A 14,044-nucleotide genomic window follows, 5' to 3' on the forward strand; every position below is an offset into this window, starting at 1 on the left:
AATTTTTTTATTTATACAGCAAAACTTATAATTTAAGATATACGCGTAGCATTTTATGTTTATCCACCCAAAGTGTATTGCATATTAACTATGGTAATTAACGAATGGAACAATAATATTGTTAAATGTTGTAACAATTATTTATATGTTTTAACTGATTATTGGTTTGGTTATCTATTAGTTACGGGAACTGCCATTGGAGGATCGGGGAGCCTTTCTGAGAAGATATATTTCAGAATTGTTTTATATGGTTTGTAAAGCTTTGAACCAAATTTCGAGTGTTTACTAACATTATTCATATTGTATATCTGAAACATTTTAAACATTGACCATCTCAAAATTATTAGATACATTTGGAAAAAGTTAAACTGCGGCCATAGAGATGTGCTAAATTCCATTGTTGCATGCTCGTTGACCTGCCATAACATAAAGTCCGACAATCTCTTATGCCCACTTGTTCTAATCAGTATATCACAATTGTCAGAATATTCTTTGAAATGCATGCTTTTAGTAAATTCATTTATTGAGAGATTTGAGTCTATAATATTACTTTGCACATACTTGTCCGTAACCTTAGTTACTGTTTGGAAAATGTCATTCCGGGAAGTGTAAGGGAAGCATATGTACAAAATAAACTTCTCACTGTTTTCCGTCAGCTTCTCAACATTTTCAATTCTTTCCCTAAGTTCTGGGCTTATTAAAGACCTATCTCCAACTATTCTTAGAGATGATCCATACAGAGGATCCTTGTAATCATTGGCCTTTTGTGCAAACTCATCAAGTTTGTCGCCGAACAAATTCATTAATGTTTCAACCTCTTCTCGAGGCCTATTAAAATTTTCGATAGAAAATGCATATGCAGAAATACATTTGACACCCAATGTTTTACATATGTAGACCAGTGTGAGTAATGTTTCCCCACCAGCCTCATGACCCTTTCTCAACGGAATATCTTTTGACTTTGCAAATCTTCTGTTGCCGTCCATAATAAAAGCAACATGGGCAGGTACAGGTCCTGTACGTAGAGCAAAAATCAACATCTTTTGAATACTGGTTGTTATTACGTTTATGTAATAAAAACTCTTGCAATAATAGAACAGAACAGTTGCATAGTCTGAAATAAATTTTGTAACACTTGAACTTCCTATGCTCATAACCTCAACCACACAGATAAACAAATTTCTGATCAAATGGATCATTTTAATCTCTTGATATTGATTTCCAAATAAAGTAAAGGCTAAGATAGTATTATCTGAAAATATTGTGCACAATACTTTATGGCTTTATATGCTGGGCTTTGAAGATAAAGTAGTTGTTTGTTCTCTTGTACTTGTTGGAAGTCAACTAATCCAAAAGTTCCAATTAGATGTAAAATAAATTCTCAAATTTAAAGAAGAATCCCTTTTTTGTAGTTACTTTTATATCTTTTTGAATTGATGAACTGCAAAATTGTGTTTCAAGTTTCAGACAAACCCGAGATTGCCGCCCAGACGAACGTATTTTATAGCATGGAACAGAGTAGAACAACAAGTTTCACTGCTTTTCAAACTGGCTACATTAGATTAAGGAACTTCATCAAATACAAACTAGATAATGCTTAAATATTGTCTATGGTTCATTAGTAGGTAACATATAGAATAATATTGAAAAAAGTAAACGTAGTTTATATAATCTAGAATGCAGAGTTCCGTACCTGCAAATTTGTCTCATTGGCGTAAATATATTGGGCATAGAAGATCACCTGAAATTGTTTAGTAGCGTTTTACAATCTACGCAAAAGTAACTCTTATCTTGCGATCCTGACGACCTTGTTAGAGGTTCAAATTTTGTACCATCACAGACATGACATTTTAGACCAGGGAACGACATAGGTGTCATCGTATTGCTAGTGGAATCTGAGCGTACGGAGGATATACTTTCTCTTGGAGCTCTGTTCATCGTCGCACCTAAAGCTGTGTTTGAGAAGTTTGCTGTAGGAGACTTGAATGCCTTCAATGATCTGAAACTGTGATTCCTTGTGATGGAAGCTTTAGAGCCCGACCCTACAGTTGTAGTGTTTGTTGATCCTGTACTACTTAAAAATGAGGTAGAATTTGTACTTGGTTGGTGGCCAACAGTACCCAAATTGGGCCTCGATTTATCATTCTCAGAAACAAGTGAATCGGTGCTACCATATTGTTTACCCATCTCTCTGTTATATTTCTGTAACTTCTGCAACACTCTAGCCCTTATACTCTTAGACATATCTGCTCTGAATACACGAATTAACCCATTACTGTCTGTCGAGATCAGTATACTTCCAATAACTTCCACTGGAGTTGGTTTAGCTAATGAAGTTGTCACTGGTGTCTTTGTAGCAGGAATATTGTCGTGCCCGCCTTTCTGTGTATCTTTTAGTTTAATTATGTCAACTTCATCAGATGGTTCAAAAAACTCTAGCGACAGTTCGCAAATAGGATCATTTGACAGAGATAAAGTCTTCGAGGTCTCTTCTGGTGCCATGGTGACCGTGGTAACTGGTGCATTATGTGCATGAAATGAAAAATAATCACTATTTTTCATGACACCATCGCTATGACTACTATGTGGAATAGGTAGTAATGAAGATAATTTTAAAGTGTTTCTTAAACTTTGTCTATCCTCACTTCCTTGGCTAGACGACCTGCTGATGGATTTCGAGAACAAACCTCGAATAGAACCTGATCTAGACATTCCATGTTTTTTTGCCTTCTTATTGATCTCGACAGGGTCAGAAGATTTTAATCTCCAACCATATACCCAATGGTCATCACTACTGTTGATTACTATCGGTTGATTACGATATACGGATATTTGAGCTTTATGCTGTGAAGAACCACATTGGAACCCTCTCAAGATTTCAATCAATTTCCTTCTTGTCAAGTCAAAGACTCTGATACGCGAATCACTAGAGGTCACGACCAATCTCAAAGAATTGTCTATCAAAGAATTGAAGCATTGTAGGCCTGTTACTCGAGGACCATGCCTAACTTTTGAATCATTACTTGGGCATAAAACTTCATGTGTATTTTCATGAGTTTTCTTAGCTGTAACATGAAAAGATGTTATATGTTCCAATCCTTTAGTTTGTAGTACATGTATGTAACCATTGAATGTTCCCACAATTGTATATGTGCCGTCTCCAGGGGTTAGTGTCAAGGAAGTCACTAGATCCCTACAATTAAATTCGAAACTCACCTCATCATCCAAAATTGACCACAGTCTACATTTTTGATCTAAACAACCGCTAATAAAGAACCTATCATCAGTAGGATGAAATTTGACACAAGTAACAAAATCTGGGTGTTGGAAACTCTTTAGAGATCTCATTTTTGAGGGATGCCATAGTTTTGCTGTTTTATCCATCGATGCTGAAATTAAAAAATTATTCTTTGACCAATCCATGTCTAATACGTCATGAAGATGTTCTTTGTATGTTCTTACTGGTGTAGGTTGAAATACTGGAGCATACAGATTTGACGAATTTTCTTTTGCGTCTATGTTGTCGAAAGTGTCCCTACGCATAGCCGGTGACCCCAGTGGGCCACCATGTGATGAACCATGCTGATTTTGTTGTAACCGCAGTGATTTTGCTGAAGTCAAATGTGCAGAATCTATAGATGAATCCAACCCCCATCTCTCCACAGGTGTGCTTAGCACTTTCCACAGTCTTAGAACGCCATCTCGACTACCTGTTGCCATGTATTTACCATCAATGCTAAATTTTGTGCTCCATATAGCCTTTGTATTCTTAGCTGGTTCCAAATGTCCTGAAGTTGGAAGAACAGGGCATGCTGTCCCGGAGAAAGTTTTATCTGAATGCATGTCGTGATTCGGATCGTTTATATTATCGTGAAAGTTATTACCGTTTAGTGTAGCGTTCGTTATAGATGTATTTGGTTTTAGGCCATCGGGCTGAGATAATAAGCTAGCGCTCATTGCTTCTATGTCATCGAATTCATCAGTGGTTTTCAGCTCCTGCGCAAGGAATAATCTTCTAAACTGCTTAGATGACCGCGATCTCTTTTTGAAGATCCGTATGTAGCGGGGCTCCTTCAAGTACGTTTCAAACTGTTCTCTATCTATAAATGCAAATGGATTGAAATCTGACCTTGTGAGTCCACTGTTTCCTACGGACCCTCGCTGTATATGCTCTCTTACTTTCGCAAACGTATCTCTCTGTAGACTAGCCCTGGTGGCATCGGAAGCAATCGCAGTTGGCGAAGAAGACAGACTGCCCTCGTCGAACCTGAGTGTCTTTATCGGATCGCTACCGTTGCCGCTGGCGTTGGCCTTCCTGCTCGCCTTCGAAGATTCGGTCCCGTCAAACTGCGTGGTCCTCCTCCTGCTCATCTTGAACTGCAACGGCTGAATGTCAGCCGAGTACTCAGCCGAGTTGATCTCCTTCTTCGTGCGGTCCTTGCTGCCATCGTCGCTGGAATACTCACTGTTCATACTCTTCACCTCCCGCGCGTCCTGCGAATCATCCATCGAACGGCTCAACTCCGCGTCCTCGTCATGCGAAAAGCTATCAGAGTCCATACTGCTCCTCACAGGGATCGAGCTCCCAGTAGTGGTGGTCGTATCTGTAGCAACTTTCCCAAGATCAGTGGTCCCGTCCTCGTCATGGCCTATGGCGAAGTTAAACCTTGTCATTCACTTATACTCCCAAGATTGCTCACGTCGTTATTCAAGGGAAAGAAAAGACAGCTCACAATTTTTATCCGCCACCGTTCTATTTTAACCGCCAAAAGACAGCACCTGTGCCGCACCAGAAACCAGCTTTCCCGCTATATATAGCAAATTTCATCAAGTGCGGGCCCCCCCAGGTGGGTAGAAGGGATACGGATAGCAAACGAGGAATGGAAGCCCTAGGTTTCCCCCCCCCCCCCCGAAGGAGGCGCGAAGAGCAACTCTGCCTACAAACACAGAATCATACAGAGAGAGAAAGAGAGCACAACAGTGAAAAAAAAGAAACGGAACGCACAACTCAAGCCCTAGCCCTAAAACCCATTTTAGAGCCAGGGCCAGCGCGACACGGTAACAGCTGCACAAAACTGCACCAACCGTAGGATACAAGCTTCCTTAGCCCTCACACTGCTGGAGACACTGCTGGAGACACTGCTGGAGACACTGCTGGAGAGGTGCCCTACTGTAGCAGCAAGGGACACCTTCTGCGGTGTTCTCTTGAGTGAGCCCTGCAGGAACTTTACTGTACCAACAAGGGCAAAGGCAAAAGCTCTCACAGCCGGGTAAATCGTTTCTAAATTGAGTTTTTCAACGTTGTGGTCCCGGGCCTGCGGTGTTCTACTTGAGTTCGCAACACGATTGTGAGGCGGATCCGTGTCTTTGCAGGACGAAAGGTAGCGAGACGGTGCGAGTTGTTTCGGGGGACTCTTGGGACTTCCATGGGATTGTCGGGATCAACGGAAAGTGAGCGTCTCGGGAGAATTTTTGGGTTCCTGCGCTGTTGTCTGTGACAAATAAAAATGCATGATAGTTGAGTTTTTACAGAAAATAAGACGATTCCGGGTCTGCTTAGAAGCTCCACGGATCCGTGGAATTATTGAAGCTAGGGCGTCAGACACTATATACAGCGGGAGATTTAGCGTTGTTGTAGTATTTTTTTCTATATATTGTAATAGGTCATATATATTAGTGCGGCGGGGGACTTGGCCTACCTTATGCTTCCACCTTGTACCAAGGAGTTTCCCAGCTGTTCGGAGCCCACGTAGGTCCATCCGCCGAACTGCTTTTGGACACTTTCGCTCAGGTACTCGTCCACAACACTGTCGATTGGTTTCTCTCTAGTGAACTCTTGGTCGAAGTTGCTGGTGTCTGTGGCGCTAGTCACCGGAGGCTTGTATGGTGGGATGTAGCCCTTCATTAGCAGACGCTTCCACGACAGTTGGCTGAAGAACGGATGGTTCTTGATCTCGTCGGCGCCATTGTAGCCCAGTCTTCTCTGTGGGTCACGACTTAGCAGACCGATCAATAGGTCTTTGGCGTCCCTGTCAAACCCGTCAGGGAACACCAGAGGATCTTGCAGGATTTTCTTGTACATTTTTGGGACATTTTCATCGTAGTATGGAGGCAGACCAGTCAGCATCTCATACAACAGCACACCGAGGGTCCACCAGTCCACAACTTTACTGTACCCTTGACCCAACAATAGTTCTGGAGCCAGATATTCAGGTGTACCGCAGAATGTGTCGGTCTTGTCCTCGTCTTTCATGTTTAGCTTACATAGACCAAAATCACATAGTGCAATGTGGCCTTGGTAATCTAATAAGATATTCTCAGGTTTCAAGTCACGATAAATAACATCCATCTTGTGTAAAGTGTCTAACGCACACAGAAGTTCGGCCGCATAGAACCTAGATCTTGATAAGTCAAATCTACCTTCCCTCTGCAAATGATAGAACAACTCACCACCATTGATGCACGCAAGAACAAGGTAGAGCTTTTCTTGAGATTGGAATGAGAATTTCAATGGTACAATAAAGGGACAATCTATACGTGCAAGCACGGTCCTTTCTGCAAGTGTATGCGTTACTTCCGATTTTGACACAATGTAAGACTTTCTAATGGCTTTAAGTGCATATATCTTCTTCGTATCTTTCTTTCTGACTTGCATAACTTTACCAAATGAACCTTTACCAATAACTTTCAGTAAATCAAAGTCGTCAATAGACAATGGCTTATTTCTTGAAGGTTTATAATCAACACTGATGTTAATCTTTCCTAGGCCATCACGCAATTCGACCCAGTGATGGTTGTACAGTCTAATAGTTGCAGCAGAGTCTATCAATAGGTTCACAGGCAGTTGGAATGAATCCAAGTGGACATCCTGGTTTGTATTGATTTTATCAAGCAATGCCTGTAATTTTTCATCCTGAGCACCCATTTCCTGTTGCCATTGCTTGGGTGGTAGCAGAATGGATGGAATACGGACGAAGACATCAATATTCAACTGTGGCAGTTTTCTTGTGACATCAAACGTTGATATTTTATTAAAAATAGGCTGAGCCATAGTCCCGCTCTCTGGCTCAATAGTGGCAACTGTGTTATCAAATTCAATTGTAAAGTATAGTAATGGATTTAAAGGCACAGAGTTTGGTAATTTTATCGTTGATGGTATTGACTGTGTAGCAATATCGCCTGGTAGTAGGTTTTCATTTGAGTTACTGTTTGTTAATTCAAGTCTCGATATTCTTTGAAGAATAGCTTCAACTTCTAAACTGGTATCATGATTATCAGAAGCAATTCCTGATTCCAAAAGTCTGCTCAAAATCTTCTTATTTGAAGTGATAGGAAATGGTAGTCTAAATCCGTCACCGTTATACACTTTAATTGTCATCACACCGGTACTAGGGGTGCTAGTTTTCTTTGTAGAAGTAGCTGACTTCTGCGAGACTTGGTCGATATGTGAAGAAGATCTCTCATTCTCGCCACCTAGTGGTACATCTTTGATAGTCGAAGATGATGATCCGGGGCCTTTAGCCGATGATGCAGAGCTAATACGGTTAGATGAGTTAGAATTAACCATAGTATCATTACGACTGCTATTGTTTCCATTGGTGTTCTGGGATGGTAAGTCAGATGGATATGGTGTTATTTCAGAACTTGAAGGCAGGGAGTCGACTGACTTCTCCTTGTCATTGCCATTACCAAAGTTATCTGAAACATCTGAGCCAGTGTGCTTATGGTGGAAATGAAACAACTTATCCTTCTTCTGTTCCTTTTCGTCCTTTGACTTACCAAACTTAAATTTCTTCCACGAGTACATCTTGTAGTAACGGGAACGCTGACTATCGACTTATTACAAAGTCAAATATGCACGAATCACCAAAGTAGTATATGATATAATGCTGGTATCTTTTAAGTGACTGTAAAACAAATACCAAAAAGAAAACGTTTCTATACTCTAATCAACAAATCTGGGTACTTTTCTTGCCAAAAAAAATTGTCGTGTCTATAACTTAGAGAGTACGCCACCTGTCGCTTGCCTTCTTTCTCTGCTGAAATCTGAGTAGTACTCTATTGTCTTTCCTATTTGGTTACAAGAAAGTGTTGGCGTCCCTTGTTTCGATTAATGCTTATATACTTTCGAAGATAGAATAAAATAAGCACGCTCCTTTTCCAAAGCCTTATGACCTATCTTATTTCTGATGCGAGATGATCTGATCAACGCCCGTTGAAACGTCCGCGAAGAGCTCCCCTACTACGTTAAGGTCCCTATTTGTCTTCTAATTTTTATTTCCTCTTCAAGACACACAATGAGGAAAGAAAAACAGACAGACACTATCTATTTAGTCTCTTCCAAGTGATGGGTTCCTTTGGGCTTCCCTTTAGATGCTTACAGGATCTCACCGTTGCTGTCTGAGGGAGGAAAACCAGGCTTGGGAAAGGTCTCATCAGTGCTACCCCATCCCTTCAGTTTAAAAAAGCGGATTTTGTGTCCTGGTAACATTTCTCTTATTAATTCTAAGACGATATGATATGATAGATCAAACAATGGTGTTAGTGACAATGGGGCCGATTGTGCTTATACCATTGATTGCAATCGGGGGTGAGCCCATGTACCTATTATCGCATTATGAGGGAAATATATAACGCTGTCTATAGTTAGTGGTTATTGAGGGAATTTTTGGTAAGAGTACTGGTAATACATATAAGTACGAGAGAGCCATCTTTTCCCACCAAAACATAGATTTTGTAAAAGAGTCCTTGACGTGATCACAAATGCTATTGACTATCACATTTATTATTATAACTCTTATTAAGTAGATACCGCCGTATTGCTATTCCCTCTTGCATTAATTATTAAGCAAGCTCTTATGATAGCTCAAGCAAGTATAATGAACATTAGCCTCATTGATTTATTCTACTAATCGTACATATTGAATCATACCCAACGCATAGCATGCTTATACCACAATAGGGCTGCAACACATTTTCATATTTAGAGCCAAGTAATGCCACAGTGAAGTGTTATTTATATAAAATTTATAAATTATATATTTGCGTACTAGGTATTACTAGGTACGCACGGTTGGCTCTTCAGTTCCCAAAATGGTCTTGAGGTCTAAGAACTGAACAATTGACTTGATAATTGGTTTCAAGTATTCCTGTGCGTCAAGCGAATATTTGCTCTTATCATCAGTATAGCGTTCAATGTAAAGTCTGATGGTTGCTCCGGATGATCCTGTCCCGGACAGTCTTACGACGAACCTGGCACCATTGGACAGTATCACATACAAACCTTGATGAGAAGAGATCGTACCATCCAGATCAGTGTAAGAAAAGTCACCTGCATCTACTACCGTCAATGCAGAATCAGTTGGAAATTTGGAGCCCTTTGTACCAGAGTCTGCAACGTATTGCCTTAGGTTTTCAATGACCTTATTAGCCTTATCTGTCTCAACTTTTTCATAGTCATAACGAGTGAAAAAGGTACGCCCATATGTATCCCAGAACTCATTTTGAATAGTCTTGATAGAGGCTTCCTTGTCTGGGTGACGTTGATTAAAGATGGCAAGAATGTTCAACCACGCCATAATAGCCCAAATACCATCCTTTTCTCTAACGTGATTTGAGCCTGTACCGAAGGACTCCTCACCACAGATGGAAAGTTTCTTGGCGTCAAACAGAGCACAGAAGAATTTCCAACCAGTAGGAACTTCATAGCAGTTCAAACCGTGCTTTTTAGCAACCCGGTCAATTGCGCTAGCAGTAGGGAAAGAACGAGCAAGACCGTAAATACCTTGCTTCTTGAAATATGGAATTTCATTAGCATATTCTGCGATGATAGCAACAGAGTCACCAGGAGAGACAAAAGCTGGACCGTAACCGTATATCATATTTCTATCCCCATCACCATCAGAAGCAGCACCAAATTCAATCTTCTCCTTATTCACTCTCTCGACCAAAGTATGTGCATATGTCAAGTTAGGATCAGGATGTAGGCCGCCGAAATCTGGCTGAGGGTGCCAGTTCTGAAGGACTTCCTTAGAGTCAAGACCAAACTCATCAACGAAAATTGCCTTCGCATATGGACCTGTTACACCGTTCATGGAGTCGACCAGCAACTTCCATCCTTTCTCTTTACGTTGCTTTGCTATAAATTTATGAATCAATTCAAAATCAAAAATCTCTTTTAGTAGTTGGATATAAGCATCAGTAGTGTCAATAACATCTACCAAAAGTGGGCCATATTTTTTATTTTCAACTAGTTTGGTCAGATCAAGTTCTGGGAAATCCTTCACAATCTTGTAATGAGTCAGCTTCTTTGAAATCTCCCAGATCTTATTGGTAACTGGTTCTGGTGCCGGGCCACCATTTGATAAATTGTATTTTATGCCCATATCATTTTCAGGACCACCTGGATTATGGGAAGCGGTCAATATGATACCACCTGTACACTTCTCCTTATATGTTCTCATGATGTGAGAAGCAGCTGGTGTAGATAGTAGACCGTTTTGGCCAATAACCAACTTTTTGACGCCGTTTGCAGCGCCAATGGCAGCAATTTTTTGCAGAATAACGTCGTTATAATAACGCCCATCACCACCGACAACAAGAACAGCACCCTTGGCGCCTTCAGGGATAGCTTCCATCACAGATTGGATGAAATTCTCGACATAATTGGGTTGATCTTCAAAGACCTTAGTCTTCTTTCTTAGACCTGAGGTACCTGGTTTCTGGTCCTGGTAAGGTTTAGTTGGTACCGATTCTATTTGGGACATTAGATGAGCTGCTATGCTAGTTTATAAATTTTTATGTTGCTAATGATTATTGAATCTTTAAGAGGGAGGAATACTAGATGAAGACATTTCAAACTTTGAACGCCCATCTTATATATTTATATATTTTATTCCTCGATCCTTGACACTTGGAATTGACCCACATATTCTAGTGCAGATTAAATTTATTTTCATTTATTGCAATTGACTGTTCAGAAACCAGGGGACAAGAATACTCAATATCTACCTGCGCATCGGCTGCATATTAGTGAAGAATAAGTTCATTTTCAACATAAATCACGCAAAATTTGACCATAACACATGTACTGCTCCGCTCCCCTTAAAGAATCGTGAAGCATAGTCAAACTCAACCATGTATCTTGGTGTATAAAGACCCTTCAATATCTGTAACACATCCCTTACACAAGGCAAGAATTGAGAATGGAATCAATCAGCATTAGAACATCAATTGCACTCTAATTGATTCTCCCCTTAATTTTTTGTCTCTGTCTTAACAGATCCTCGAGGATCCATACCGATTTGAAAAATTTGTATGTGGGGGTGAGGGGGGCAGACGATAGGGACCAGAGTATATGCCAATGTTCAGTATAACAGACCAAAAAGATAAGATACAATTCACGCAAAAAGTCCTTGACGATTGAGAATAAAAATTGTCCCCCACGTCATTTACAGGTCAAAGATTGACATAATGATTACTTTTGTATTGCTTACTTGCAGGCTCATAAAAACAGTTATCGTTTTGGTAAAAATGAAACAGTAAAGAGTTATATAGAATGATATATATACGACCTGTTATGACTCCCCTTCTCTTGCAGCCTCTCCTCTCTTTAACAATTCTTCTAGCGATGGGACAGGCTCTGCAGGCGCAGGTGGCTTGAATTCTTTAGATTTGGGTTCAACCTTCTTCAGCTCGAGCAAGTTCACTAGTTCTTCAAGCTCTGGGAAGTCTGATACAATATGCGGTGTAATCTTAGCTTTGAGATGATCTTGCAGTTCTGGTGGATCGAATTTCTCCGACTTGTTAATCACAACCTGGTGTAGGTACTCCAACATGACTTGCAACTGACGGTGCAAACCCATCGCTGGGACCATCAGAGGGTCACGTTCTCTCGTTTCATCTTTCGATTTCATCGGTAATACCAATGTTGTGTCGCGCACGCTATCCTCGTAAAACTCGTAGTATTTCTTCTCTTCTACCCTTGGCAGATCATCCATACTTCTAGACTCTACGAACCCAGCCATCAGTTGATCAATAGTTTCGTCCTTTTCGGACTTTTTATCGTCCTCCCTAGTGAGTCTCGGGAATATGGCGATGCGCTCATCCTCCGTGAATGGAAGTCTATTCAGTATCAGCGTCCTCACGTGGGTACCGTTTTCCTTCTCCAGGATCATAGGGTAAAGCATGCACATCTGCACGTCTGAGTTGTTCTTAGGGACGTAACGGCCAATGGCAATCTTATCTATCTGGATCATAGCGTCAATCAGCGCGCTGAACGTGATCTGGTCTGCGCTGCTGGAGCTCGACACGACGAACACAGATTCAGAGGTCAGGAAGTGCCTGTGCATGTCTGACATGTTCATGAACCCTCTTATGTCCAGGCCTGCGTACGTTTGATACACCAGCTGATCCTCTAGCGAAGACGGAAGCACCACGTAGTCAGTTCCGTACCTGTATGCCTTGGTGATGGACTCCCTTGCGACCGTGATTGGCGGGGCATCGCCCTCGCCTTTGCCTTTGCCTTCGCCTTCGACTTCGTTGTCCCTGAGTTCATAGTCGATCACTGACTTGACGGGCACAAACCCAGGCTTCGAAGCGTCCTTGACCACCGTCTTCTTCTGCAGGCTCCCTGTCTTCTTTGTCGCCGGGTACCCTTGCACACCGATGCACAGGCAGTGGTCATCGGCGTAGTTCGCCTCTGTCCTGAACCCGAACGGGAACTGCCGCTTCTTCGGGTTGTCGGCCGCCGCAGCCTCGTCCCTGCGGTGGGGCTCCAGGTCCACTATGTTCTCCAGGCTGGCGCCGAGCCGCAACTGGCCGCTGAACACAGTGACGGGCTTGACGACCTTGGGCACCGTCTGCGTGATCCGCAGCAGCAGCTCGTCGATGTGGAAGCTCATGGACCCCTTCACGGTGCGCACCAGCGCGTCCCACTGGGACCCCTGCGCGTTCTGGTGCGGGTGCGTGCTGCAGTCCACCAGGATGATGCGCGAGTCCAGCTCCTCGTGCAGCGTCTGCAGCTCCTCCGCGCTCAGGTCCAGCTCCGAGACCTTGTCGGTGAATATCATCAGCTGCTTGGCCACCTTGCGCTTGCCGAAGTAGTCCCTGCCGTCGATGGACGCCAGCAGCAGCGCCTGCAGGATGTTGTCGCCCCTGTACTCCCGGCGCACCAGCGCCAGCTGCCGCAGCAGCGCGATGGCGCCCTCCGTGGTGGGCGCAAGGAAGTCGCATAGCCGCACCACATGCGGCACGTCCTGGGAGTTCTGCGTCTCGGTGTGGTTCACGAGGTAGGCGGAGACGTAGTCCGTCTTCCTGCCCCGCCGGGCCTTGTCCAGCAGCATGTACTCGAGGTACGCCGTCACCTTGGCGATGATCAGCGGCTCGACATCGACGTCTATTAGCACAGATGTGGCTTCCGACATTTGTGTGTGTGTGTGTGTGTCTGTGTGTGTGTGTGTGTGTGTGCACTGCAGTTGGAGTGCAGTTGGAGTGTGCTGTATGTACTGTGTATATGACTGCGAGAGCCTTTTTCTATGTAGACGCTCAACGTACGCAGGCACATGTGAAATTTAAGGGACCTCAAAGCGATGAGGCGGGGTATTGGGGTATATAAAGGGCATGCAACTACTGCGATCAGGATCCCAATTTCCAACCAGTGGCAAGTAGCAAGTAACAAGTAACAAGTAACAAGTAAAACTAACAAAATATGCCTAGTTTTTGGGATTCATTTGCGGTGTACAACCGCAACAAGCACGCTAAGGGTGATGTCCATGGGGGCCACATGAGCCAGAACATGGGCGGGCAGCCCATGTACCTGCAGGCCAAGGAGCACGCGGACATCAAGAAGAAAGAGGACGGGACGCTGGAGGCGAAGATCGAGACGCCAGACGGGCCCCGCCTGGTGGACGTCTCCAACATGACGCAGCAGGAGTTCGAACGCACCTACAACTCACTCCGCAAGGGAGAGCCCAACAACCGCGTCAACTTCTAAACAGAACTATATACAAACATCGATACTATTAAATATTCTATTATGCTACTT

At 42.8% G+C, this 14,044-nt stretch overlaps 6 protein-coding genes across 6 annotated transcripts; 1 reads left to right on the forward strand and 5 right to left on the reverse strand.

The window, feature by feature from the left end:
- Positions 1 to 480: 480 nt before the first annotated feature.
- SRT1 (ditrans,polycis-polyprenyl diphosphate synthase) lies at positions 481 to 1,199 on the reverse strand (the record flags this gene model as incomplete). Its single annotated transcript, XM_065626638.1, has 2 exons — positions 481 to 490; positions 562 to 1,199. 2 exons carry the CDS (start codon positions 1,197 to 1,199, stop codon positions 481 to 483), a joined length of 648 nt encoding a protein of 215 aa, XP_065482710.1.
- Positions 1,200 to 1,737: 538 nt separating this feature from the next.
- Positions 1,738 to 4,674, reverse strand: LAF1 (Laf1p; the record flags this gene model as incomplete). The annotated part of the gene is made up of 1 exon (XM_448371.1): positions 1,738 to 4,674. The coding sequence occupies one exon, from the start codon at positions 4,672 to 4,674 to the stop codon at positions 1,738 to 1,740; it is 2,937 nt and encodes a 978-aa protein (XP_448371.1).
- Positions 4,675 to 5,695: 1,021 nt separating this feature from the next.
- Positions 5,696 to 7,807, reverse strand: YPK2 (putative protein kinase YPK2; the record flags this gene model as incomplete). The annotated part of the gene is made up of 1 exon (XM_448372.1): positions 5,696 to 7,807. The coding sequence occupies one exon, from the start codon at positions 7,805 to 7,807 to the stop codon at positions 5,696 to 5,698; it is 2,112 nt and encodes a 703-aa protein (XP_448372.1).
- Positions 7,808 to 9,059: 1,252 nt separating this feature from the next.
- PGM2 (phosphoglucomutase PGM2) lies at positions 9,060 to 10,766 on the reverse strand (the record flags this gene model as incomplete). The annotated part of the gene is made up of 1 exon (XM_448373.1): positions 9,060 to 10,766. One exon carries the CDS (start codon positions 10,764 to 10,766, stop codon positions 9,060 to 9,062), a length of 1,707 nt encoding a protein of 568 aa, XP_448373.1.
- Positions 10,767 to 11,576: 810 nt separating this feature from the next.
- Positions 11,577 to 13,424, reverse strand: YKU80 (ATP-dependent DNA helicase YKU80; the record flags this gene model as incomplete). The annotated part of the gene is made up of 1 exon (XM_448374.1): positions 11,577 to 13,424. One exon carries the CDS (start codon positions 13,422 to 13,424, stop codon positions 11,577 to 11,579), a length of 1,848 nt encoding a protein of 615 aa, XP_448374.1.
- Positions 13,425 to 13,708: 284 nt separating this feature from the next.
- Positions 13,709 to 13,993, forward strand: SPG4 (Spg4p; the record flags this gene model as incomplete). The annotated part of the gene is made up of 1 exon (XM_002999531.1): positions 13,709 to 13,993. One exon carries the CDS (start codon positions 13,709 to 13,711, stop codon positions 13,991 to 13,993), a length of 285 nt encoding a protein of 94 aa, XP_002999577.1.
- Positions 13,994 to 14,044: the final 51 nt, after the last annotated feature.

The sequence above is a fragment of the Nakaseomyces glabratus genome, chromosome K, assembly GCF_010111755.1.
Source record: "Nakaseomyces glabratus chromosome K, complete sequence".
Taxonomy (NCBI): Eukaryota; Fungi; Ascomycota; class Saccharomycetes; order Saccharomycetales; family Saccharomycetaceae; genus Nakaseomyces; species Nakaseomyces glabratus.